The sequence below is a fragment of the Eublepharis macularius genome, chromosome 6 (assembly GCF_028583425.1).
Source record: "Eublepharis macularius isolate TG4126 chromosome 6, MPM_Emac_v1.0, whole genome shotgun sequence".
NCBI classification, from domain to species: Eukaryota; Metazoa; Chordata; class Lepidosauria; order Squamata; family Eublepharidae; genus Eublepharis; species Eublepharis macularius.
The window spans coordinates 141,209,214-141,234,608 of record NC_072795.1 but is presented as its reverse complement, the minus strand read 5'-3'; the positions used below and the strand labels follow the sequence as shown (position 1 = coordinate 141,234,608).

The following is a 25,395-nucleotide window of genomic DNA, read 5'->3' as shown; positions in this document are numbered from 1 at the left end:
ACAACATTCGATTTATATACTGCCCTTCAGGAAGTGGAAGTCCACTCAGAGCACTTTACGAAGACTGTTATTATTATCCCCACAACTATCACCCAATAAATTCCTGACTTGTCTTGCTGACAATCTTCATCTTCCAGAAGGTGGAGAAGGAAACCAGGAGTTCTGCTACCTTAGACTTAATTTTCATGAACAGCGAAGAACTGGTTGATGAGTACGAGTTTAAGATCTTGGGTAAGAGAAAAGTTGAAGGTAGTCAGACAAATAGGTTGAATTTTAGTAAAGCTGATTTTAACAAGCTCAAAATTATGCTGGGGATAATCCCATAGTCAAAAATACTCAGGGAAAAGGGAGTTCAAGATGGGTGGAAATTTCTTAAAAGCGAGATACTGAAACCACAATTGCAAACAATTCCAATGAGAAGAAAGAAATGGGAGGAACCTAAAGAAGCCAGGATAGCTCCATAAACAAGCTTTCTAAAGTTCTGAAAATTTAAAAAGGCACATTTAAGAAATGGAAGGAGGGCTTTATAATCAATGATGAATATGAACAAATTGACAGTGCTTGTAGAGAGAATGTTAGAAAGGCTAAAGCTAGCTTAGGCTAGTGAAAGCTGCTAAACACACACACACAAGGTTTTTTTGGCTATGTTCAGAGCAGGAAAAAGAATAAGAAAGTGATAGACTCACTGCAGGGAGAGGAAAGTGAGATTTTAGCAGGTAATAAAGAGAGGACAGAACTGCTCAATTCCTATTTTGCCCTGGTCTTCACTTGCAAGGGAAACTGTGCTCCCCTTGGCTAAAAGAGAATACATGAGGAAGGAAGGGAAATGCAGCCTAGGATAGACATAGAGGTGGCCTGCAAACACTTAGCTTCTTTAAATGAAATCAAATCCTTAGAGCCAGGTGAATTGTATTCTAGAGTACTAAAGGAACTTGATGGTGTAATTTGCAGAGCCTCTGTCTATCATCTTTGAGAATCCTTGGAGTACAGATGAGGTACGAGAAGATTGGAGGCAGGCAAATGTTGTCCCCATCTTCAAGAAGGGGAAAAAGGAGGCGCCAGGGTGATTATCGACCCATCAGCTTGATGTCCATACTTGGAAAGTTCTTGGAACAAATAATTAGACAATCAGTCTTTCAGCATTTAGAAAACATAGCTGTGATTAATAAGATCTAGCACAGGTTCCTCAAGAATAAGTCATGACAGATTAACCTTATCTCCTTTGTGAGAGACTACTTTGTTGGATCAGGGGAATGCTGTGATTCCTTGATTTCAATAAGGCTTTTGATAAGGTTCCATGTGATATTCGTGTTAACATGTTGGTGAAATGTGGTTTGGATCCTATTACTGTAACTGGTTGCCAGATTGCACCCAAAGAGTCCCTCATTGTCTTGGAGAGGAATGACAAGTGGAGCGCCTCAGGAATCTGTCCTGGGCCCTGTGTTGTTCAACTCCTTTATAAATGACTTGGATGAAGGAATAGAAGGAACGCTCCTTAAATTTGAAGATGATACCAGATTGGGAGAGGTTGCAAATACAGTATAAGACAGAATCAAGATTCAAGATGATCTTGACAGGCTGGAAAACTGGGCTAACATGAAGAAAATGAACTTCAATAGAGATAAATGTAAAGTTCTGCATTTAGGTAGGAAAAATCAAAGGCATTCATATAAGAAGGGGAGAGTTATCTTGGCAGTAGTACACAGAAAAAAGATCTAGGGGTCTTAGCAGATCATATGCTGAACATGAATCAGCAGTGTGATGTTGTAGCTAAAAAGGCAAATGCGATTTTAGGCTGTATCCACAGAAACACAGTGTCCGGAACATGCGAAGTAATGATATCACTCTACTCTGCTCTAGTTAGACCTCACTTGAAGTACTGTGTTCAGTTTTGGGCACCACAGTTTAAGAAGGATGTTAACCAGGACTTTTTTTCTGGGAAAAGAGGTGGTGGAACTCAGTGGGTTGCCCTCGGAGAAAATGGTCACATGGCTGGTGGCCCCGCCCCCTGATCTCCAGACAGAGGGGAGTTGAGATTGCCCTCCGTGCCAAGCGGCACGGAGGGCAATCTAAACTCCCCTCTGTCTGGAGATCAGGGGGCGGGGCCACCAGCCATGTAACCATTTTCAAGAGGTGCCAGAAGTCCGTTCCACAGCATTCCAGCTGAAAAAAAGCCCTGATGTTGACAAACTGGAACATGTCCAGAGAAGGGCAGTGAAGATGGTGAGGAGGAGCTTGGAGACCAAGTCTTATGAGAAAAGATTGAACGAGCTGGGTATATTTAGCCTAGAGAGGAGGCGACTGAGAGGTGATATGATAGCCGTCTTCAAGTATTTGAAGGGCAGTCATATATGAAATTAAAATCTGCAACAAATAAAACATACACTTGTTGATGATAAAATGTAAAAAAAGGCAAGAGAAAACTGTGACAAGTCTCCACCGCTGTTTTGCTTATAGTGTGTATATGCTTATCATCTTTACGGTTTCTATCTTTATATGCTTTCTATTCCTTGTGATTAATAATATCCATTCACACCCTATTCAGGACTTTTTTCTTTCTTTCTTTCCTCTGGTACTGAATACCTTATGTTCATTAACATAATAAATATTGGACAACCAAGTTCAGAACCACTGGAGAGTAATAGTACATACCCCTCATTCAAAATGATGCGGATGAAATTAAATTTGATCTCTCATATTCAGCAAAATAAGATGTGTCTTTAGTATTCCTGTTGAATTACATCAAGATTTGGAATCATATGTTTCTCTGGGCAACAGCTCTTAGTTGAACAATTGCAGTTGTGCAGAAAAACCACACCAGAGGTTGTGAGGCTAAATTAAGTAAAAAGATTTGCTTATGATGAATATTGATTTTACAAGGATAAAACTGAATGGAGCCCACCCATCTTACAATTGAAACAAATAAGGAAAGAATTTCAGAAAGAGTCTACATTTTGACACATATTTACACATATCCATTTTGTGCAAATATAAAACACATGACATAAATAGCAGATTTGGTTTTAATCTCTCAATAGCCTAAAAACACCATTTGTACAAAACAAGTGTAAATCCTTTCTACCAGGCCTCCTTAGGTTTGCTAGATGATGTCCTTGCATTTAACTTTCTCTCAGACCCCATCTTGTAGACAGAAGATGCTTGAGGGTTTATGATGGATTTGTGAAGACAAATGTAAAACGAGATCAGTTAGGGTTGACAACTTTCAGGTGGTGGTCGGAGATCTCCCAGAATGACAACTGATCTCCAGGCGATAGAGATCAGTTCCCTGGAGAAAATGGCTTCCTTGAAAGGTGGACTTAGCTGGCATTATACCCAGCTAAGGTCCCTCCCCTCCCCAAATCCCTCTCTCTCCAGGCTCCGCCCCCCAAATCTCCAGGAATTTCCCAACCTGGAGCTGGCAACCTTTTGATCAGCACCAATCCACAGTGCTTTGAGGCAATTCACTTGACACATGGCGCATGAGGGACTGAAAACCGAGCTTGCCAAGTATATCTGCACAAGGGCTTTCAGTAATTCAAGAACTACTTCTATACAATATTGACCTTTTCCAATGTGCAATGGCTATTACTGATAAGAAATGCACATGATTTCTGCTACTAGTTACTGGTGGCTACATGTTCACTGAAGGTTGAAGCTAGATGAGACGGAGATCATGGATCTCCATTGATGTTGAAGAGTTGAATTATAGTCACACAGGACCCTGTTGCAGGCTGGGCTGCATTGGGAGGGGAGTTTAATTCTTAAACTACTGCCTGGTTTCTCTAATGGAATTTGCCCTATGAAACTGCTGTTTACTCCACTGCGGAGAAAAGCTCAACAGACACCCCCCCCCCAGCATTCTGTATTCTTTGGCCCTGGCAAGATTACCTATATGATCTGTACCTCTATTATATTCACACTTTTTAAGGCGTACACTTTGGAAAAGAATCATCCAAGTACATCTGTGAAGGGGCCCTTAGCTACATTAACACATTATTTTGTTTTGTTATCCACTTCAGCTTTCTCAGTCTTCTGTCCTGTAAGGAATTGCCATATTCCTCCTCTGTAGTTCTCGTTCCTCAGGGCATAGAGGAAGGCATTCACTGCTGGTGAAATCTTAGCAATGACAGCAGGAATCTGTTGTGATAGAACACAAGATTAGAATTGGTACATGTTGGTATTTTGAGGTTGTCTCAAACAATGAAGCTCAGGAGACACATTCTTTTTTTGTGAACAGGGACCTTTTTTAACTAAGCAAGACTCAGAGGGCCAGCTATTGACTCTGCCCACTGACTTTCTCCTAGTTAAGGCAAGGCCTGATCTACACAATGAGCGGGAAGAATTCTGTGGCCGTCAAATAGGTTGTTCCACTTCAGATTGTGGGCAATGGCTACTCCATTTTTATTGCTCCCCTAAACTCCCAAAAAATTAAAAACTTTGAGCATCAGAGAGAAAGGTTCTAACCTTAACCCTTTGCACTTTGTGCTAGTTTTTCACTTATGGGGAATTACTGAATAAGGGGACCTTTAAAACGTGTAACCCCTTACCTGCATCGTGAAGTGGTATTGTTCATTCAGCTACTTCATCACTCTGCTACCTCATGCTAATGCATGTGTAGACCAGGTTTAAGATATAGACAAAGGACTCTCTAACTCTCTCCTCTCCAGGTATTAATCTGGGTGCCAAGAAAGGTGTTGGGGCATCATGGTACCCATGGACACCATATTGGGTCCCCTGTTCTAGAGTTCCACAAGAAAACAGATACACAGATCTCCCATTTACCTGCCTCTAGTCTCAATTTTATACCCCAAGGAATTGAGGAGCTGGAGAAGAACATGGCCTCCCCAAAGCGGTACACTAAAAATTCCCCCTTGTCTCTATGGTAAAGACCATAGACACTAGGAGACGCAGCCTGGAGTGTCACTCAGAAGTGACATCACATCCTCTTCAAACTCCACCTTCCCCAGGCAATGCCCTTAACATTTCCCAGCATTTGCTGAGGCAGTGTTGGGAATCCTACACATGGAGGCCCCAAGGAAGTTATAGTGCAAAACAGATGATGGGAAAGACAACAGGAGCATGGGGAAGAAGAGATTAATGTGAACCAACACAGTTACATCATTGTTTTGGCCTTGGGCTGCACGTCAGTAGCATTGCTGGTATATCCACATTCTCTCATTGTATTCAAGTGCTTAACTTGTGTCGGATTGTACCTAAGGCCTTAACATTATTTCCTGAGGCTGCATTCAGATGTTAGCAGGGCTTTTTTTTAGCTGGAATGTGGTGGAACGGAGTTCCGGAACCTCTTGAAAATGGTCACATGGTTGGTGGCCCCGCTCCCTGATCTCCAGACAGAAGGGAGTTTAGATTGCCCTCTGCGCCGCAAGCGGCGCAAAGGGCAATCTCAACTCCCCTCTGTCTGGAGATCAGGGGGCGGGGCCACCAGCCATGTGACCATTTTCTCCAAGGGCAACCCACTGAGTTCCACCACCTCTTTTCCCAGAAAAAAACCCCTGGATGTTAGGATAAGCTATGGTCTTATTCAGTTCCAGTTTATTGTCATTTCCAGTTACCAGTTGCACAACAAACTGGTTTATTGGAAGATGCTACAGTGGTATTCTAAAGCATGGTTTGTGCCTTACTTGTTATGCCATGTTTGTGTTAACTGTGATTTGTTATTACATTTGAATGCTGCCATTTACACTTTGTACGTACCATTCGGATTTGGGGTGAAATGAAAGTCACATTTTCAATTGCTGCATAGAAGCATAAAAGTGAGTAAGGACCCCAGCAAATGACCAAAGATTTCACTGGCAAGCCGGTATTAAACTAGGAAGTAAGAACAAAGAATGAGGCATTCTATTCCCATGATTCATACTGAATAATTAAGTCAGATGTCAACAAATAACAACACTAGGACATAATTGTCAGATTGAAGCTGTTTGCTAGAAATAATGTAATGCTTTCGTCAGTTATGATAGAATTTTTTCAACAAAATGGAACAAGTCACAAAAATTCGGATAATGGGGTGGAACACACCAGCTTCTGTCCCCAACAGACTTTAATACGTGTGCTTGAAGGCAACTGTAATCGCACATGGAGAGTTTTCCATGATACCCTGGTGCCTCTTGAATTATTGTGCTTCATGATGCCAAGAACAGCCTCGTGGAGAGTGTTACCCTGGAGTTCCAGCGACAGGATCCTGCAAAACGGCTTCTGATCCAGTCTGAATCCCTGACGGTAAAAAATCCCCTTCTTTCAATTTTAATTCATGTTAGTTTCAAAGTGATTGTATAAAACTAGGATAATAAAACAAATTAAAAACAATTTTTACTTCTAGATAGCATATAATATAAATAAGTTAGAGGGTATCGTTGCTTGAGTGAAGAAGAAAACAATGTCTACTCTAAAGCTCTACTTAAAGCCTCTGAAAGAATCACACTTTGGGGAACTGGGTGAAATTTTCTTACCTTGTATTGTCCCGTTTTCTTGAACTTCTGATCTATAGATTGGTAGGCTGTTAGCATGATGAAAACCGGGATCACAAAATTGAAAAAGGCCAGAGCAATAAGATATGTGACATAGTTTCTGGAACAAGGATAAAGAAAGTTCTTTTTTCCCCCTTTTGATGCTGAAGAAAGCCACTTAACTTCCCTTATGTTCAGACAAATGCAATATTTTAAACAACAAACCCACAACTGTTTTGGAAATGATTTTTTTAAAAAATTGTAATGGTGGCTTTGCCATGAGCCACCTTCAGAAGATATCTGGAGAGGCAGCAAACAAATATGGATAAAAAGATTCTTTGATATAAGATCTTTAATATGACAGAGTTGCATTTAGTTTTGTTGGACTACAGCAGACGGTTTTTCAGCCAACAGCAACGCAAGAGCTGTAAGCACAATGAAGCTATGGCATGGGATATTTTGTTCCTGTACCTACTCTCCATATCTTCCATGATGATGTTTTGGTGTCCATCTAGAGAGCTGGTTGACATGCAGGTTCATCATATAGTCATAGAATCACAGAATCATAGACTCATAGGGTTGGAAGGGACCTCCAGGGTCATCTAGTCCAACCCCCTGCACAATGCAGGAAATTCACAACTACTCCCCCCCCCCCGACTGCCCCAGTGACCCCTGCTCCATGCCCAGAAGATGGCAAAACACCATCAGGATCCCTAGCCAAACTGGCCTGTGGAAAATTGCCACCTGACCTCAAGGCGGCGAATGGCATTACCCTGGGCGTGTAAGAAGGGCCATGAGAACTAAGCACTGATGGAACCCTTCCCCTACCTCCCCTCTCATGATCTGCCCAGGTTTGCAGAATCAGCATTGCTGTCAGATGGCCATCGAGTCGTCAAGCGATGACTCTGCATATGCAAACAACCCATTACAGACCATATTGTACAGATAGACCCTTTCAGTGGATTCAGTTCACACATTCAAGTGTAATAATCAAGAAATGAATATGTATATGTGGAATCTTCTGCATCATAAAAACTTGTACTGCAGGTATTCTTGTCACAGCATCCAGTCAAGACAGACCATTTGTGCACATCCATAATGAATATCTTCTTGGAATATCTTTTACATTTTAGGTTGTAACTTGACCCCTCTATTTTTTTACACCAGCTGTCACAGCACACTGAGGAGATGATGTCGGATACTCTCCGTAGTGTTTTGGGGAGTTTAGTTGAGGAGAAGGACATCTGCTTAGAGGGCTCCAGGTTCAATGCCCAGCATTAGCAGTTATAAGATTGGGTTGTACGTGATGAGAACAATCTGGACCTGAGAACCTGGTGAGCTGCTGCCTGTCAGAATAGACAATGCCAGCCTTCATAGAACAATGGTCTGACTCAGTGTGAGGCAGCTTCATGTGTTATGTGTTCATTTGTGTGTCATAGTGCAGCTACCACTGAAAGCATAAGTTTCTTTAAAAACTATAGTTTGGCCGGTTGTACTCCTTACAAGAAGCCATTATACAGATTCATCAGTAACAAACACCAGGGTGTGACTTACATGTCTCCTTTAGTGTAGTCCAATGTGCAGCAGGTCCTGAGGGGTTCATAATCATATTTGCCCCATCCCAGAAGTGGCATTGCAGACCAAAAGGCCGCAAACAGCCACACAAAGAGCACCATGGAAATGACCGAGCTCCACTGTAATTTACTTCCTGCAAGAGGAGAAAAAGAGGTTTGTTCATGTGGGAATAGAATTCATCTCTCTCCTGCAAGTGACAAAAATATTTCAAATCTAATCTCAGAGGATTTGGGATTTGTTTGACTGTTGCTTACAAGTAGGATTGCCAGGTTCCCCTGTCCTCCTGGCGGGAGGTGGGCCCCCCGCACCTACCTGCTCCATTCTCAGTTGGAGATTAGTCCAGGAAGTGACATCATCGTGCAGGCTGTGGCATGCTCAGGAGTGCGCCCGCGATCCTTGGGGGGGGGGAGAGGGAGGATTCAGGCCTGATATGGCCCAAATTGGGCCGAATTAGGCCCAAATCAGGCCGAATCAGGTGCGAATTGGCCCAGATCGGGCCTGAATCTGCCTGAAATGGGCTGCTGCAGCACATGGGAACACTCCCGTGCTCCTCAGCGGCCTGATCCGTCCTGAATCGGGCATATTCTCCAATGTGATATATTCCCTTATGTGCCAACAATGCCCATCTGCTCTGTACATAGGAAAAGCAGCCAACCTCTGCGTAAAAGAATAAACGGACCCAAATCTGACATAAAAAATGGCAACATCCAGAAACCAGTGGGAGAACACTTAAATCTATCAGGACATTCCATCAAGGACTTAAAGGTCGCCGTAGTTCAACAGAAACCTTTCAAAAACAAAATCCAATGGGAAGCTGCTGAATTGGAATTCATATGTAAATTTGACTCAGACTTGGATTGAATTGAGACTATGAATGGTTACCTCATTACCAGAAGTAACTTGCCTTCAGGCATTCCGTTCAGATTCAGCAATGGAAGGAAGGGGTCACATCTAGCCCGGATTGGACACTTCATCTGTTTCATGATTTTTGCAACTGATTTGCATTTACTCCCTTCACCCTCTTCCCCCTCCCCTCACCACCTATATATCTCTGGCCAGTTTCTTCATACCCTCCATGCATCTGACTAAGAGAGATACGGTTCTCAAAAGCTTATGCTACAATAAAGTTGGTTAGTCTTAAAAGTGCTACTGGATGGGTAGCATTGACACCCAATAAACTTCCAAGTATTTGTATGGATTGTGCCCGTTTTCCATGATGAAAAATAAAACACAAACATCTTCTAACGGACAATTTTATTTGCAGTATTTCCATATCATTTTATTTTGCACTTTTGCATTTAAAAAAAAAATTGTATATCAAGCCAAGTCTAACCCCTAAATAATAAAATAACAGACCCGTTGAGAATACTTACTAGTGCAGTAATGATGGTATCGGTCGCAGGCAACTGCAGCTGCAAAACTAATGCTGGAAAGGGATGTTAAGAACCCGTGGAATCCGTGCACCTGGCAGCCGTCAGAGCCGTAGGGCCAGTGTCTGTGAAGAAGCAAACGGAAACAGTTGGACTCCCCGATGCTGAGGCAGTAGGTATGCCTGCAAGAGGACCAACCTTCAGGCAATAACCAGACGAGAATCAAAATTCTCGAAGCCTATTGATAGCTCTTCAAATGATGTAAAATGATGAAACATTTTCTTTTCCAGTTTGGAAGAATTAGATGTGTTCAAGGCAGGCAATGGAGGGGAAAAGTCCATACATTGGCTTCTTTTAAAATGTTGCATATAAATTATTTTTGCAACATTGGCAACATAGAATCGTAAGGTTGGAAGGTATCTCTAGGGTCATCTAGTCCAACCCCCTGTACAATGCAGGAAATTCACAACTATCCCACCCCACCCCCCACACACCCCAGTGACCCCTGCTCCAGGCCTAGAAGATGGCAAAAGATGGCAAGAATCCAAGGACATAGCAGAAACATTTAATCCTACATTTAATTCCACTTTTAAAATGTGGGATGAGGTGGAGGGGCATCTTCCTCCTACCCGCTGATTCTCCCTTGCGAATATCTGCACTGTCTCTCCCAGCTCCCAGCGAAGGGGGGGAATGGCAGCGTGCAGGTAACATGCAAGGACGCATCAGTGGACAAAGGAAGGGTTCAGTTCTTCGCTGCAGGTGCCCTTCCTTCAAAGTCTGGAAAGAAGTGGTTGCTGGAGGAATGTGTAGTTTTGCAGGAGAGGCTATGGTTTAGTGGTTCATGATCATTTTTGCATGGGTAAGGCCAGAGCTTTTTTTCTGGGAAAAGAGGTGGTGGAACTCAGTGGGTTGCCCTCGGAGAAAATGGTCACATGGCTGGTGGCCCCGCCAAGCGGCGCGGAGGGCAATCTCAACTCCCCTCTGTCTGGAGATCAGGGGGTGGGGCCACCAGCCATGTAACCATTTTCAAGAGGTTCCGGAACTCCATTCCTCCACATTCCAGCTGAAAAAAAGCCCTGGGTAAGGCTCCAAGTTCAATCCCCGGCACCTCTTGTTAAAAGGATTAAGTAGTAGATGATGGGGAAGTCCTCCACCCGAGACCCCGGAGAGCTGCTGTAGACCTTGAGGGACCAGTGGTGTGACTCGATGTAAGCAGCTTTCACTGTTCACACCCTTAGAAAGCAATCCTAAGCAGGTCTACTCAGAATCCTACTCAAGTCTATTCGGGGAGGCTTTCTCCCAGGAGAGCGTTCTTAGGGCAGTATGGTTAGTGGGCAGGCAGGACAGTACTCCTGCATTTTTCCTTTGGCCTGCAGCCTATCACGGTAATGCACATTTCATGGCTGAATACCGTTGCTGGGAGAGCGTCTTTAGATTTTTACCAAATGTTCTCCAAACAGATTTGTCCTGGGTATGTACCTGGGACTTATCTCGAGCAAACCCTGAATAAGCAAGACAGTGTGCTGCAGGGTAGCTCCTGTCTGCCCTGGAAGATCCAGGAAAAGACTGTAAAAAGTTCTGCCTAGGCTGTTAAAGAAGAAAAGCTTTTATTTCAGAGGATTCCCCCCCGCCCCGTATGCCGCTTAGGATACGGGTGCTCTTCCTAGTCTATTCAGTCTATTCTCTGGTGCTCTTCTTAGTCTATTCAGTTCTTAGGATAGAACAAAATGTGCTAGCATGCTGGGAGGGAGAAAAGCTTGGGATAGTTTTCATTACTTAAAAGTAGCACATATTAAAGAAAAGTCGATGCTCCCAATCTGCTGGGACAGACTCAGCTGTACACACAGAGGGTTCCATCCATCCCAATTCCCCGCACAACAGCTCCCATCTCATATGGCTTTTGTCTCAAGATTATCAGTATAGTCTTTGGGGTGTTCAAAGAGAATTCCACTTTACTTTGTCATGATCAGAAAATTTGGTTGGATTCAACCCAGAAAACTAAGTTTGCCAGGTCCCTAGAGGGGCAAACTGGAGGATGTGGTAGCATGGGTGGGAGTGGCATGGGGGGTACTTACTCCAGTGCACCCCACATCATGCCAGGAATTACATCAATCCTGGTGTGATATAGAAGTAACGGGTTGAGCTGGAGGCTGATTGAGTGAAAATTGGCCCCAAATGCTAAATTTGGGGCTGATTTTCACTCAACTGGCCCCCAGTGCCATTACTTCTATGTTGTGCCAGGAATAATGTAATGCGGGCACATGTGGGGGTGCTCCAGAGCATATGGGAGCGCATGTCGCCCCCAGCACGGTGTTCTTGCACCTTCCTTTGCTAGCCAGGAAAGAGGTGGCAGGGGGAAGAGGCTGGGGGTGGGGGATACCCCGCCCCAGAGGGGAAATGGCAACTTGCAGCTGGACAACCACGGAGAAGCCAGGAAAGGCCAGCCTAAGGGAGGAGGTATTGTGCACTGCGAGGCAGACAGCTTGCTCCAATAACTATGGGAACTGAATGGAGCCCTTATATACGAAGGCAGGCTCTGAAGTCTGAAGCAGAATCACAGAATCACAGAGTTGGAAGGGGCCATACAGAACTTCTAGTCCAACCTCCTGCCCAATGCAGGATCAGCCTAAAGCATCCCTGACAAGTACTCATCCAGCCTCTTCTTGAAAACTGCTAGTGAAGGACAGCTCACCACCTCCCTAGGCAGCTGATTCCACTTTTGAACTACTCTGACTGTGAAATTTTTTCCCCTAATATCCAGCTGGTACCTTTCTGCATGTAATTTAAGCCAGTTGCTTCGAGTCCTATCCTCTGCTGCCAACTGGAACAGCTCCTTCCAGAGGCACATCACAGGAAAGGGCACTTCTAGAGTGGTGAGTCTTTTTCTGTTGCCTTCCTTAACTGCTGGGGGAATTTGCTGAGGTTACTGTGTGGGAGGACAGTGTTTGGGGCTGTGTGAGTGGGTAGAGCCTGCTGTAAAGTGGTGCCAGTTGGAGTAAGTGTTTCTGTTTGTCTTTTTTGCCTGAGTTGGAGCTGATTGTACAGGGGGATTGTTACCAATTGGAGAGTGTCTGTTTTGCCTGGGGCTGACTGCTGGCCCCACCCTCTACTGAGCGAGCCTTGATTGAAATAGGCTCCTCCTCACCTGAGGCACATCACAGGCCTGGACCCTCCTAGGTGAGAAATGACTTCTTAAAGGAGCTGCACGTTGGCCTGGAATTTAGCTCCCATTTTGCAGTTTATGGGGCCTTGAAAAACCCTGTGGTGTCTCGAGCAATGAAGACTGGGTGATATAGGCTCCTGGGCAGTTGGGTGTATGGTTGCTCCAGGCTACTGGAACAGTCCAGGTAACTGTATTATGAGACTAGGTCTAACTGCACTACTCCCCCCACCCCGTCGTCTCCTTCCTAGACTGGGCTATGGTCCATTTGATTACTACAGGGAGATTTGACTTGTGCTCTCCATATGCTGATGCTAACCAGCTCTATCTCCCCTTTTTAGCTAAATTCAGGGAATTAATGGGAGGACTGAAGCAGTGTTTGGAGCAGGGCTTTTTTTCAGCAGGAACGCAGTGGAACGGAGTTCCGGAACCTCTTGAAAATGGTCACATGGCTGGTGGCCCCACCCCCTGATCTCCAGACAGAGGGGAGTTGAGATTGCCCTCCGCGCCGCCAAGTGGCGCGGAGGGCAATCTCAACTCCCCTCTGTCTGGAGATCAGGGGGCGGGGCCACCAGCCATGTGACCATCTTCTCTGAGGGCAACCCACTGAGTTCCACCACCTCTTCCCCCCCCCCAAAGGCCCTGGTTTGGAGGCAATAACAGAGGGTAGGGGTGGAGTGGAGAGGGATTTCATCCAGAAGAGCTGGATTCATTGGCGGAGGCCAGGGCAACTTGTGTTGGATTGGTAGCCATCCCCTGGCATGCAAATGACTATCATGGCTCTGGGGATTTCCACTATGTGGAGTTTGAAAGTCTGACATCCCAACTGATCACATTTATTTATATATGTATGGTTCAAACAAAAATCTGTCTACCTTAAGAAGCTAGAGAAGGCAGCAACGAATGCGTTGATGCAGATCCCACAGTCGGATAAGGCGAGGCTGAAAACCAGGAAGTTGCCAGGAGTCCGAAGTTCTTTGATTTTGTGGAAACAAATGATTGTCAGCCCATTCAGGCAGAACCCAAGTAATGCTGCAAAAACAAGAACATGTATTTACTTCAAGTCTTCAAGTCTGGCTCCCAGTTTGTTTTCAGGCCCGATTCAAGGTGCTGGTATTGACCTTTACAGCCAGTATGGAAAAGTAGTTGGCCGAGGATCTGAGAGGTTCTGTCATGGAAGCTTGCTGGACCACACACTCTCGGCCAAACTTCCCTCATTGGGTTGTCGTGTGGATAAAATACGGTTGCCAATCTCCCCACTTGGGGTATGGGAATTCCCCCCCCCCAGCCACCTCTCGCCCCTGCTCATCTGGCTTGTGTGGGGAGGGCTTGGAAGGCTGGTGGCAGCCCTGGAGCAGGCAAAAAAAAAAAAGGTGGGTGAGTGCTCTGGAGGCCTTCCACTGACATGACTTCCATTGTGAAATGAAAGCAGTTGGGGTCAGTGAGGCCAAATTGGCTCAAAACAGCAATCCCGCTATAGTTTTGGGCCAATTTGCCCCTCTGAGCTCCCATCATTTTAAACCAGAAGTGACATTAGTAGAAGGCCTCTGGAGTTCGCTCATGAGGGAGGAGGGACAGTATCATCTCTGCCCAGCTGTCACTTCTTGTCCCCCTACTTTGAAGGGGTGGAGGAACACGCTTGCCGGGAGCCAGAATTCAGGATTTTACAGACCGACTGCCAAAACTGATCAGACCAACTGATCAGTACCCATTTGTGCTGGTTCACATGGGAACGAATGACACGGCTGCGAATACCATCGCAAGAATTAAAGAGGACTATGAAGCCCTTGGAAGGCAGTTGAAGTCAGTGGGGGCACAGGTTGTATTCTCTTCTATTCTTCCTGTCAAAGGAAGAGGAAAGCGAAGGGAGCAGACCATACTCGAGGTGAATTGTTGGCTGAGGTGGTGGTGCCGGCAGGAGCGCTTTGAGTTCTGGGACCACAGGATAAGTGTTCTTAGAGAAGGCCTTCTAGCACATGATGGGCTTCACCTCTCAAGGTCAGGGAAGAAAATGTTTGGAAAGAACCTGGAGAGCTTTGTCAGAACAGCTTTAAACTGATGCCACAGGGGGAAGGGGACGATCAACATGGGGATTTCAATGAAGAAGTGATAACAGCAGGGGCCCACCTGGGTAGGACAGATAAAACAAAGGAACAAGGCAACGAGTGCCTATATACCAATGCCTGAAGTATGGGTAATAAGAAGGATGAGCTTGAGCTTCTCTTGCAAACAGAGGGCTATGATATAGTAGGAATTACCGAGACTTGGTGGGATGATTCCCATGACTGGAATGTGATAGTGGATGGGTACGAGTTGTTCAAGAAAAAATGAGAGGGTAGAAGAGGAGGGGGAGTGGCATTGTATGTGAGGAGAGGGTTTGATTGTCAGCAAGTTCTGGAGAATGTGGTTGACATCCTGGTGGAAAGTATATGGGTGGAAATAAGGGGAGGAAGGACAAAGGGTATTGTTGTTGGAGTTCTCTACAGACAGCCTGACCAGGGAAAGGAAATGGATGCTGCCCTCCTTGAACAGATTGGTAGAGTATCCTGACATCAGAACCTTATAATTATGGGTGACTTCAACTTCCCCAATGTGTGCTAGGAGACAAGCTAAGCAAAGCAACAAGACTCACGCAACTTCCTGACCTGCCTGGCCAATAACTTACTTTTTCAAATGGTGGAGGAAGCTACAAGGGGCTCGGCCACACTAGACTTAATATTAATCAATAGGGAAGGGAAGAATTGGTAGATGGAGTGAAGGTGGTGGGGACCTTAGGGGGACGTGACCATGTCCTCCTTGAATACCAGTTGCTCTGGGGGGCCAAGGAAGTTCATAGCCAGACTCATAGGTTAGATTTTCGTAGGCCAATTTTAATGAACTCAGAGGCTTGATGAGAGTCATTCCTTGGGGGAGTGTGCTGGAAGGGAAAGGAGGAAGTGAAGGGTGGGCCCTTCTCAAACAGGAGCTTTTGCAAGCTCAAGCCCTCACTATCCCAGCAGGACGGAAACATGGTAAGGGCTCCAAGAAACCGATGTGGATGAACAGAGAGCTCCAGAATAAGCTAAGGGAGAAAAAGGAAATGTTCAAGAAATGGAGAGAAGGACAGACCTCTAAACAGGAATATACGAGGGTTACTAGGAACTGCAGATCAGCCATCAGAGAAGCCAAAGCTCAGTATGAGCTGAGTCTGTCCAGGGGTGCTCGCTACAATAAGAAAAACTTCTACAGGTATGTGAGAAGCAAACACAAGGTAAAACAGGCAATTGGACCACTGTTGGGAGTAGAAGGAGAAACTATGATGGAGGACAGAGAAAAAACAGACAGGCTTAATGACTTTTTCCCTCTTTTTTCTCCCTGAAGAACTTGAGCCCATCTAGAGATGGTAGTAGACATGACAGGACACATGGGGGGGGGGCTAGTTGACATTGACAGAGAGGTTGTGGAGAGGCACCTGGCTGCACTGGACAAATACAAATCCCCTGGGCCGGATGGGGTGCACCCAAGAGGGCTCAAAGTACTTTTGAGAGAACTAGCAGAGCCCCTGTCCATCATCTTCAAGGCCTCCTGGAGGACTGGGAATGTGCCACAAGATTGGAGAAGAGCGAATGTTATCCCAATCTTTAAGAAAGGGAAGGAGGATGACCCGGGAAACTATATGCCAGTCAGTCTGACTTCTGTTGGTGGGAAGATATTAGAGCAGATTTTATCAAATTGGGGGAGTGGCAAACACCCAAGAAGATATAGTTAAATACAATACTCTGGAGAAGTGGGCGGTTGTGAACAGGATGCAGTTCAACAGAGATAAGTGCACAGTATTACATCTGGGCCACAAAAAATGTGAAGCACAAATACAGGATGGGGGATACACTTCTGGGAAGTCGTGTATGTGAAAGAGAAGTTGGGGTAAGAGTGGACTGTAAACTAAATATGAGCAGTCAGTGTGATGTGGTGGTAAAAAAGGCAAACTCAGTCTTGGGTTGTATCAAAAGGGCCATAGCGTCGAAATCGCAGGAGGTCATATAGCCCCTGTCTATACTGCCTTGGTCAGGCCACACCTGGAGTATTGTGTGCAGTTCTGGAGGCCTCACTTCAAAAAGAATGTGGACAAAATTGAGAGGGTGCTAAAGAGACCGACGGGGATGATTAGGGGTCTGGAGACTGAGCCCTACGAGGAAAGGCTGAGAGCCTTGGGAACGTTTAGTTTGGAGAAAAGGAGATTGAGGGGGGACATGATTGCTCTCTTTAAATATTTGAAAGGCTGACATTTGGAGGAGAGCAGGGAGCTGTTCCAGTTGGCAGCAGAGGGTAGGACCCGAAGCAATGGGCAACCCTGGGATAAAATAGAGGAGAGGAGAATGATGTAAGCCACTTTGGGTTCCCATTGGGGAGACAGGTGAGATATGAATGAAGCAAATAAAAGAAATAAAACAGTATATACAGTTTGTGACTAGCATACTTTAAGGATCACCAGTCCCATATGAACCTCCTCATATACACTTGTCATCTGTAGAGGCCCTGGTTTGGGTGCCCCGCTAAAGCTAGATGAGGGGCAATTGAGAGAGAGAGAGAGAGAGAGAGTCTTCTTGGTCGAGGCACAAAATTGTGGAACTCCCTTCTTCTCCAGCAATATTCATCTCTCCCCTTCTATCACTGCTAGACAGCGAAGACTCGTTTTGCCTGCAGTTCCCTCAATCCCCTTTCCTTCCTCCCCCAGGTTCTAATTGCTGGGTTTCTTGCTTTTATATAAGTATTTTTCTTTTGATATTAAGTGGGTTTAAGAGTTTTATAATACTTTGCTATTAATTGTTAGCCACCTTGATGGTTCTGATTGGGCAGAATGGCAGGATCTAAATAACATGTTATTTTGGAAATAAATAAATTTATTCTGCCTCTCATTCAAAACACCTTACAGTCCAATAATGAGAACACATATTATGTCCCCTGACCATATATATATATAATCACAGAGATTTGCCACAGGAAAAAGAAATCTTGCTAAAACAGAACTGGCTTACATAGTCTGCGGAATCTTAATAACTGGACACAAACATTCCATTTCTCTTTAACAAAAAGCCACTCCTTGTTTTTCCTCCATCATCAGCAACAAAAACTGGAATTAAAGAACAAGACTCTCCCCTCTGTCTTGTTATAGGTAAGTTCTTCTCATTCTTCCACACAATCCCCATCAATAATAGATATCTAGTTTTATGATTAGGATCCCCAAAACCAGTTTGGGGTAACCTTATATAGATTATTTTCTAAATCCACAGCATGCCTATCTTGGTCTTTCTTTTTATAAAATTCAAATGATATAAATATTGCAATGTGGCTTCCGGGCTCTTTCGGGCAGTTGTTTTTGCACTTAACGGCACCAAAAGTGTACAGAACACACTCCTCCCTTTAAGCCATCAACCCACCGAGTTTCCCCTCCGTTACACACAACAATGGACCTTGAGGAACATGAGTGTTGGCTGGGGCGCATAGTGAGAAACTAGCTGGCTAAGGGAAAGCAGGGCAGAGGTGGCCACATTAAAAACAATCCTGCTTTATGCTCACTCTTTTCTTTTTCTATAGTGCCAAATCATTATTACCTTTGGTGCCATGTTTCCTTGTCTTTAGAATTGCAGCCTATGATTGAAGTCTTCCAGGGCTTTTATCGAGTTTGATTGATTGAACAGACCCCCCACCCCCACCTCTGCCCCATGGCTCTCTTACTCACAGTGATTGTCCAAGTGTCCTGATTTTGTGTGTGTGTTGGGGTGGGGGTGGGGGGGGTGGGCAGAGACCAGTGCCTGGGTAGCACTGCAAATTTTTCGGTGGCACACACAAATTTTTTGGTGGAAAGAACTTGTCACAATTTAGTTTCCCTGATCTGGTTCAGCAAACCGGAAGATGCTTTAACAAAACGAAACAGCTATTTCCAGGTGTATTTCCAGCTCGTTTGTTTCATCTGTATACCCCAACAGAACTTAATTTGTATAAAAATATCATATTTTGGGTACAATTTAGTCCAATATAAGGACTTTTCAAGTCCATTAATTTCAGTTAGAGAGATTTAAGATCTTAGTTCTCCTGCCACTATCCGTGGGATTTTAAAGCGCTTAACGTGGGCTGGATTATAGCTTTGATTTTTGATTTTAATTAGAATTATAATTAAAACAATATCTGCGTTTTTATGAAGGACATCAACAACTTTTCTGTTTGAGAGTAAGTTAGTATGATGGCAACAGAATGCTTTTTTCCAGCTTCATTCATCTTCCCTTTTCTACCTGGCTGATCTAACCACTCTGATCCATGCTATGATAACCTCTAGGCTGGACTACTGTAATGCTCTCAATAGGGGGCTGCCCTTGGCTGAAGTTGGTCATGTTCTTTAGATTGTTATGATTTTGAGATCTTTGCATCAGTTGCCCAATTGTCTCAAGGTTCTGTTCGTGGTCCTCCTAGTGCTTATCTTTAAAGCCCTTCACAACCAGGGACTCACATACTTGAAGGATCACCTCTCTGAAAAAAACTGAAATTGAAAAATCATCTACTTTTGTGGTTTTCAGTAGAGTTGTGTAAAAGGGAAAATGGGTGTGAGTGGATTTAACAAAAGATCTCAGTTTCTTCTGGCTTTTGCATTTGTTTTAAATTTTGTAACCCACATCATTTCTCTGTTGAAGGAGAAAATTAGAGTTACAGATGTTTTATTTATTTGTTTGTTTATTTATTTATTTATAGTTTGCCTTTCTCACTGAGATTCAAGGCGGATTACATAATGTGAGATTAGTACAATCATTATTAAGGACATTTCCATAAACAATGCCAGAGTAAACAAATACATGTTTACAAAGACATAGCATTAGCAAGGATCGAATACAGAGTTGAAGAAGTGCTGAAACAGAACATAAGCAATTCTAGGACTGACATTAGACAACCCATAACTGCCCAGTAGGGTCATACTTGAAGCACAGGTAGCACTTTGGAGCAACAGATAATATGCAAGGCAACATAGTGGTGAAGTCTCTGGTCCCTAACTCATTAGGCGAAGCATCTGAGACCCCCTCCCTACAATACAGCCCTCCTATTGCAGTAAAAAGCTTTTTAAAATAATTCAGTTTTGCATCGTTTGCAGAAAGCTAGGAGAGTGGGGGCTTTCTTGACCTCCTCAGGCAGGCCGTTCCATAGGGTAGGGGCACCACAGAGAAAGCCCATATATGGGCTGCTGTTGATTTCGCCCGTGTGCAGGCTGGCACCTGAAGGAGACCCAGTTGGTAAATTCTTGGCAAAAGAGGAAAGCTCGTCTAAGAGGCCCCAGCAGAAGGAGCTGAACACATGAAGCCACTTTATATTGAATCAGACTTTTGGTCTTTCAAGGTCAGTGTTGTCTGCTCTGACTGACAGCTGCTCTCCAGGCAGAGGCCTTTCCCATCTCCTGCTACCTGACCCTTCAGATGGGAGATGGGACTAAATCGGGGACCCTTCTGCATGCAAAGCAGATGCTGTACCACTGAACTGTGGCCCCTCTCACCAAGGCCAGCTGCTAGAGGAGAAAACAAGCACAGAAAATAAGCATACTAGACTGAGGTGTGGTAATTCATGACTATAAAACTGGGAAAGGCATCTATTGATAATGCATATACATTTACACAACAGATTGGACTTCCTAATATAACCGACCATCAGTGAACAGCTGAAGGTTTTCATTAGGTGAAAAAAAATTGGTGAAAAATGTGAGAGGACAAAAGTGAATTTAGGGAATTTAGGGAAATTTTCTAGGTCAGTTTAGTTAAGCCTGCTTTGATTCCAGTGCTACCTCTAGGATATACATCCTTGCCTCTAGTGAATGTTGGTCTTTCCCTGACACACCCACAGATGCTTAAAAAAGAGGCATTATATTATACAACTTGTAGATAATTTTGTATGAAGATGGGCAAAACTGAAAATGGTGAGCCTTGCTCATGCCACAACGTGTGTTATCAGTGGGAATCTTGCCTCCTAAATGCAACATCACTTTTAAATCCACGTGGAATAAAAACCTAATACAGGCTGTCAGTCCCCAAATCTTTGAAACAGCAAAATTCCCTTACACCGTCTTGAACTTCTAGTTACATAAACTGCATTGCAAGCAACCTCTGCTCCGTTTTATAAAAGCATACTGAGCGATCACATAACCATGGTAACGACAGTTCCCTGAAGCCTATACCAGTCTATTGCAAATGTTCCTTTTTACCTAATGCTTTTGACATTATGTTGCAAACCACAGTTTTGTGTGCGGAACACAACACCCAAGAGGCAATCTGACCGACCCCATCTCTACTTACCTTCCGCCATCATAACTGTGCCAAAGCCAAACATTTCGAGTTCAGTGAACCCTTCAGGGAGAGGGTGCGACTCTCCCATCTTCGAAAAGGAAGGCCAGACGAATCACGTTTTGCCTCCCTGACTAGTAAACACACTGTGTTGATCTTGCTTTCTCTCTCTCTCTCTGTCTATTTTTGCTGTATCTCTGGCTCTTCCCAAAACTCAAGCCGGCTGCCTTCTTAAAGGGCCAGGTCTTGTGTGGACCCTGACCAATTACGAAGGCAAACCTTTTCAAAATCCGCATGAGTACAGCAAAGGATGGTAGTCACTCAAGAGAGTTCTTGAAGATGCATTATCCATGGGGGAAAAAACAGAAATACTTCTTTCTTTTTTGTTAAGATACTTTGTGGATCTGAAATGCATAATTGGTTCTAAACAGGGCTTTTTATCTGGGAAAAGAGGTGGTGGAACTCAGTGGGTTGCCCTCAGAGAAAATGGTCACATGGCTGGTGGCCCCGCCCCCTGATCTCCGGACAGAGGGGAGTTGAGATTGCCCTCCGCGCCGCTTGGCGGCGCGGAGGGCAATCTCAACTCCCCTCTGTCTGGAGATCAGGGGGCGGGGCCACCAGCCATGTGACCATTTTCAAGAGGTTCCGGAACTCCGTTCCCCCATGTTCCCCCTGAAAAAAGCCCTGGTTTTAAAGTTATTGATATCTTGAGATATATATTTTATTTCCGTACTATGCATAACTCATACGATCATCCGCCCTGATGTTTTTGTTCTGATCAACGAATAAGAAACCATGCCAGGAGGCAAAAAGCTTGACAGCTAGCTCTAAATGCTTAACAGCGAACTCCTAAGCAGAATTACTCCAGTCTAAACCCATTGATTTCAAGGGGCTTAGACTGGAGTACCCTGCTTAGGAGTTCACTGTAAGGGGCTTTGGGATTTATATTTCTTGGCCAGCAGTGCACATTCCCTCCCTGAAAAGCCTCATGGGAAACTGTTTTGGAAATGGAGGGGAATTTCGGGAAGTAGTTTGTGATGCGGCTGGAGAAGGAAAAAAGGTCAAAAATATCACTGGGCATTAGGGTTGCCAACCACCAGGTGGGGCCCAGAGATCTCTTGGAATTACAGCTGATGACTACAGGGATCAGTTTCCCTGGAGAAAATGGCTGCTTTGTAGGGTGGACTTTATGACATACCCTGCTGAGGTCCCTCCACAAACTCTGCCCCCATAGCCCCCACCCCCAAATCTCCAGGAGTTCCCTGTCTTGGAGTTAGCAACCCATGTCAAACTACTTACATTTTGTTTCAGCAGTTTCATCACTGCATTCTTGTATTCTAATTTTATGCTTCTTTTCAAATTTCTGCAACCCACATTCTGTTGTATTGTTTGTTGACGAACACATGTTGGGAGAGGCAATGGTAGCCAGAAAGGGTAGTTTAAAAGGACAGGCAGGGTAAAAGCTTTGCTATACCCTGGATCTGCATGAAGGGGCTGTGAAATGCCAGAAGGGAAACTTCAGCCCATTAGAACCTCTCCAGGTCCAAGCCCAGCTCTGGAAGGCAGCTATAGCCCATTCCATTTCTCACTGCCCTCTGGTTGCGATCCCACACAGTTTTAGACTGGGGAGGAGAAATTGACAGAGCCTTTGGGGGAAGTGAAGGTGAAATTAACAAACCCTCTGAGGAGCGATCTCTGCCGGATCTGGCTTTTTAAACTATGCTAACTCACTCACTCACTCACTCACTCACTCACTCACTCACTCACTCACTCACTCACTCACTCACTCACTCACCCTACTGGGCATGCTGGGCAGTTATATTCCATCTTCTCAGCCCTTATAGGTCCATTTTAAAAAATGTTAAAAACATTTAAAATAAATAGCTTAAACAATACAAATCGCAGTTAAAACTCCCACCCTGTGTCTATAAACCATTGTACAATAAAATAAAAGCCGACCTCAATTAAAAAATCCTTAGTTAAAAACCTGGGTGCAAAGGAATATTTTACTGTGCAACCTTAGCATTCATATTTTTGAGCAAGGCTGCAGTGTTTGAATTAGTCCCTGTGTTCTGAAGGCAGCAGGCCTAACTTCCAAGGAAAGAGCTTAAAATCCCAGTGTGTAAACAATCAACAAATGCCTGTGAAATTCACACCACTCCGAAAAGCCTTTTAACTCTTACTAGCTTGTTGTTTGACCCACTATTTCTCTGATTCTGGGGGAAAAAACGTTTGGTACCTCCTGCAAAACTAGAACTCTGCATATTGCTGCTCTGTTGTGAAAAACAATATAATTTTTCCTTAAAATGTCTGTTTACTGCTTCCATTCTTTTAAAAAGCAGGACATTTGCAGTGAATAATCACCACCAGCCTCTGTCTCGTTTCTTGTTCATCCAAAGGGTGGCAGCAGAAAGAACCCTGTATGTACCTATTTATCTTCAGTATAGGGTCGAATCCACATTCACCCATTACCCGCATGTTTATCGGATATCTTCCGTTTGCCTCCAATTCGCGATTTTTTCCTCTTCGTTCACATTCCTGCTTCCAAGCCGTCTTTCTCATGCGTCCCTCCGGTCACACGGCCGCTCAAAAACCGCTTTTTTGGGCGGGAACTTTTTCCCCCGCCCATTTTTTAAAAAAAAATTTTGAGTGCACTTTTCCGTTATTTCGATCTTGCCTTATAAAGAAACATCACTGAAGATAAGGATGCCTCTCTTTCCCCCACTGACAGCACTGATGGCTCTCTCCCGTTTCTTTTTTGGAAATTTGGAAGCATGTGGGAAGCTTTTGTGGGCATTTCCTATGCAGGACAGTTCAGTGCCTGAATTTTACTGAAGTTTCACTTCCTTGGAGTGTCATTATTTCGATATTTCATAATTTCGATATTACAGTAATATAAAATAAAAAAAATAAAAAACAGTTAAAAAGGAAGTTTTGCGAGTCCGTTCTGAGGATGGATTCACCCCAAAATGATTTTTCAAACTACCAGATTTGATTCAGAAACAGCATAATCAATAAATCTAATGCTATGAAGTCAAAAACAGTCTTTTGCAAACTACGGAGCACTTGCAAGTTGAATCAGCCAATAGGAACTCTCGGAACGGCCGGAGAGACAGGAAGGGGGGGTGGTTTTTAAAAAAACCACGTAAATTGCACATTGGCCCGTTCACAGCCACCGTGAAACTCCCGTTGAAAACCTGTGACCACATATTCGGGAGAAATGCGAATGAAATGCGTCTGTTTAATGAGGTAATGTGACCGGCACTCGGGATTGCATGGGGAATGCGGGGAACATGCGACTTAGAAGGAGTAATGTGGATTCGACCTAGGCCTACACCCATCTTTAGGGTTACGATTCCCACCGGAGCCGGGGGATACCCTGGTCCCACCCTTCCACCCTCATGCCCACTTACTTGGTTGGCAGGGCAGTGTGCTCCCCCAGGGCATGTCCCCCTGAGTGGCAGTGTGCCCCCCCGACAGGCAGCGGCACCGCCCCCGAGCGGTGGTGCATCCTCCAGAGCAGTGGCGTGCGCCCCCCGAGCTGCATGCCCCAAGCCACATCGCGCGTTCCTGCACCCACAGCGGGCCCATTTTGGGGAGAATCATGCCCCACAGGGCCCAATCCGGCCCTTGGTGAGTGCAGGACTGCTTCTGGTCAGCCTTTGACCCCCCCGTGCGATGATGTCATGTCCAGAAGTGACATCATCGTGCAAGCCATGAGCGCATGTGCGAAAAAGAAAGCACCCTGAGTGGCAAGGTGAGTTCCAGGCTCCCAATCTCCCGCCGGGGGAGTAAAGGCACCTGGCGAACCCCCGGTTTGGGCTCCAGGGAACCTGGCAACCTTACCCACCTTTCACACCAAATATCATTTGGACTCTATCCTGTCTTGCAGGGGTTTCAGTCAACAGACCTGGATAGTTCCCTAAGAACGCTTAACAGAATGTTTCCTTTCTCAATGAATCTTCTTTGAGTTCATATTATTATTCATTTAAAAATGTACACCATTCTGCCTCAACAGTGTCATTCAGTATAGCATACAATACATTGAAAATAAATAAAACAATATCAAAATGTATTAAGCAATGGGGGAAAAAACCCTAGCAGTAAAATCCAAATTAATAAGAACTGCAGCACCTCTGGACATTATCCCCACAGGCCATTTAGGCCACACCTACATTTTGAAAGATGCCTGGAAATGAAATGAAAACAGTGAAGCTGTCTAAGCTCGGGTGAAATGAGTTTAATTTGGCAAGTCTCTGAGAACCACGAGAACCACAAGACTTTTCATGGAGAGCCTCATACATCACAGTAGCCTGGGCAGGGCTTTTTTTCTGGGAAAAGAGGTGGTAGAACTCAGTGGGTTGCCCTCAGAGAAAATGGTCACATGGCTGGTGGCCCCGCCCCCTGATCTCCAGAGAGAGGGGAGTTGAGATGGCCCTCCACGCCGCTCCAGGGCAGTGCACTCCCCCAGGGCACTCCCATCCCCCAAACCAGTCCAGAAACCTAAATGTGTCTAGAGAGAGTCAAGG

The 25,395-nt window shown here is 44.7% G+C and overlaps 1 protein-coding gene across 1 annotated transcript; it reads right to left on the bottom strand.

The window, feature by feature from the left end:
- Positions 1-3,993: 3,993 nt before the first annotated feature.
- Positions 3,994-20,957, bottom strand: RGR (retinal G protein coupled receptor). Its single transcript, XM_054984062.1, has 7 exons — positions 20,879-20,957; positions 13,448-13,604; positions 9,416-9,537; positions 8,022-8,175; positions 6,471-6,588; positions 5,716-5,829; positions 3,994-4,137 (listed from the first exon to the last, which is right to left on the bottom strand). Exons 1-7 carry the CDS (start codon positions 20,955-20,957, stop codon positions 3,994-3,996), a joined length of 888 nt encoding a protein of 295 aa, XP_054840037.1.
- Between the last annotated feature and the right edge of the window lie 4,438 nt (positions 20,958-25,395).

Bases quoted from the DNA above. Each gene is read 5' to 3' on its own strand.
- RGR (XM_054984062.1), bottom strand. From the start codon at position 20,957: ATGGGAGAGTCGCACCCTCTCCCTGAAGGGTTCACTGAACTCGAAATG. The intron at 9,538-13,447 runs GTAGACAGATTT...GCTTCTTCACAG, and splicing joins GCCTTCTCTAGCTTCTTAAG to ACACTGGCCCTACGGCTCTG. The intron at 6,589-8,021 runs GTAAGTCACACC...TCCTTGTTCCAG, and splicing joins GACTACACTAAAGGAGACAT to AAACTATGTCACATATCTTA.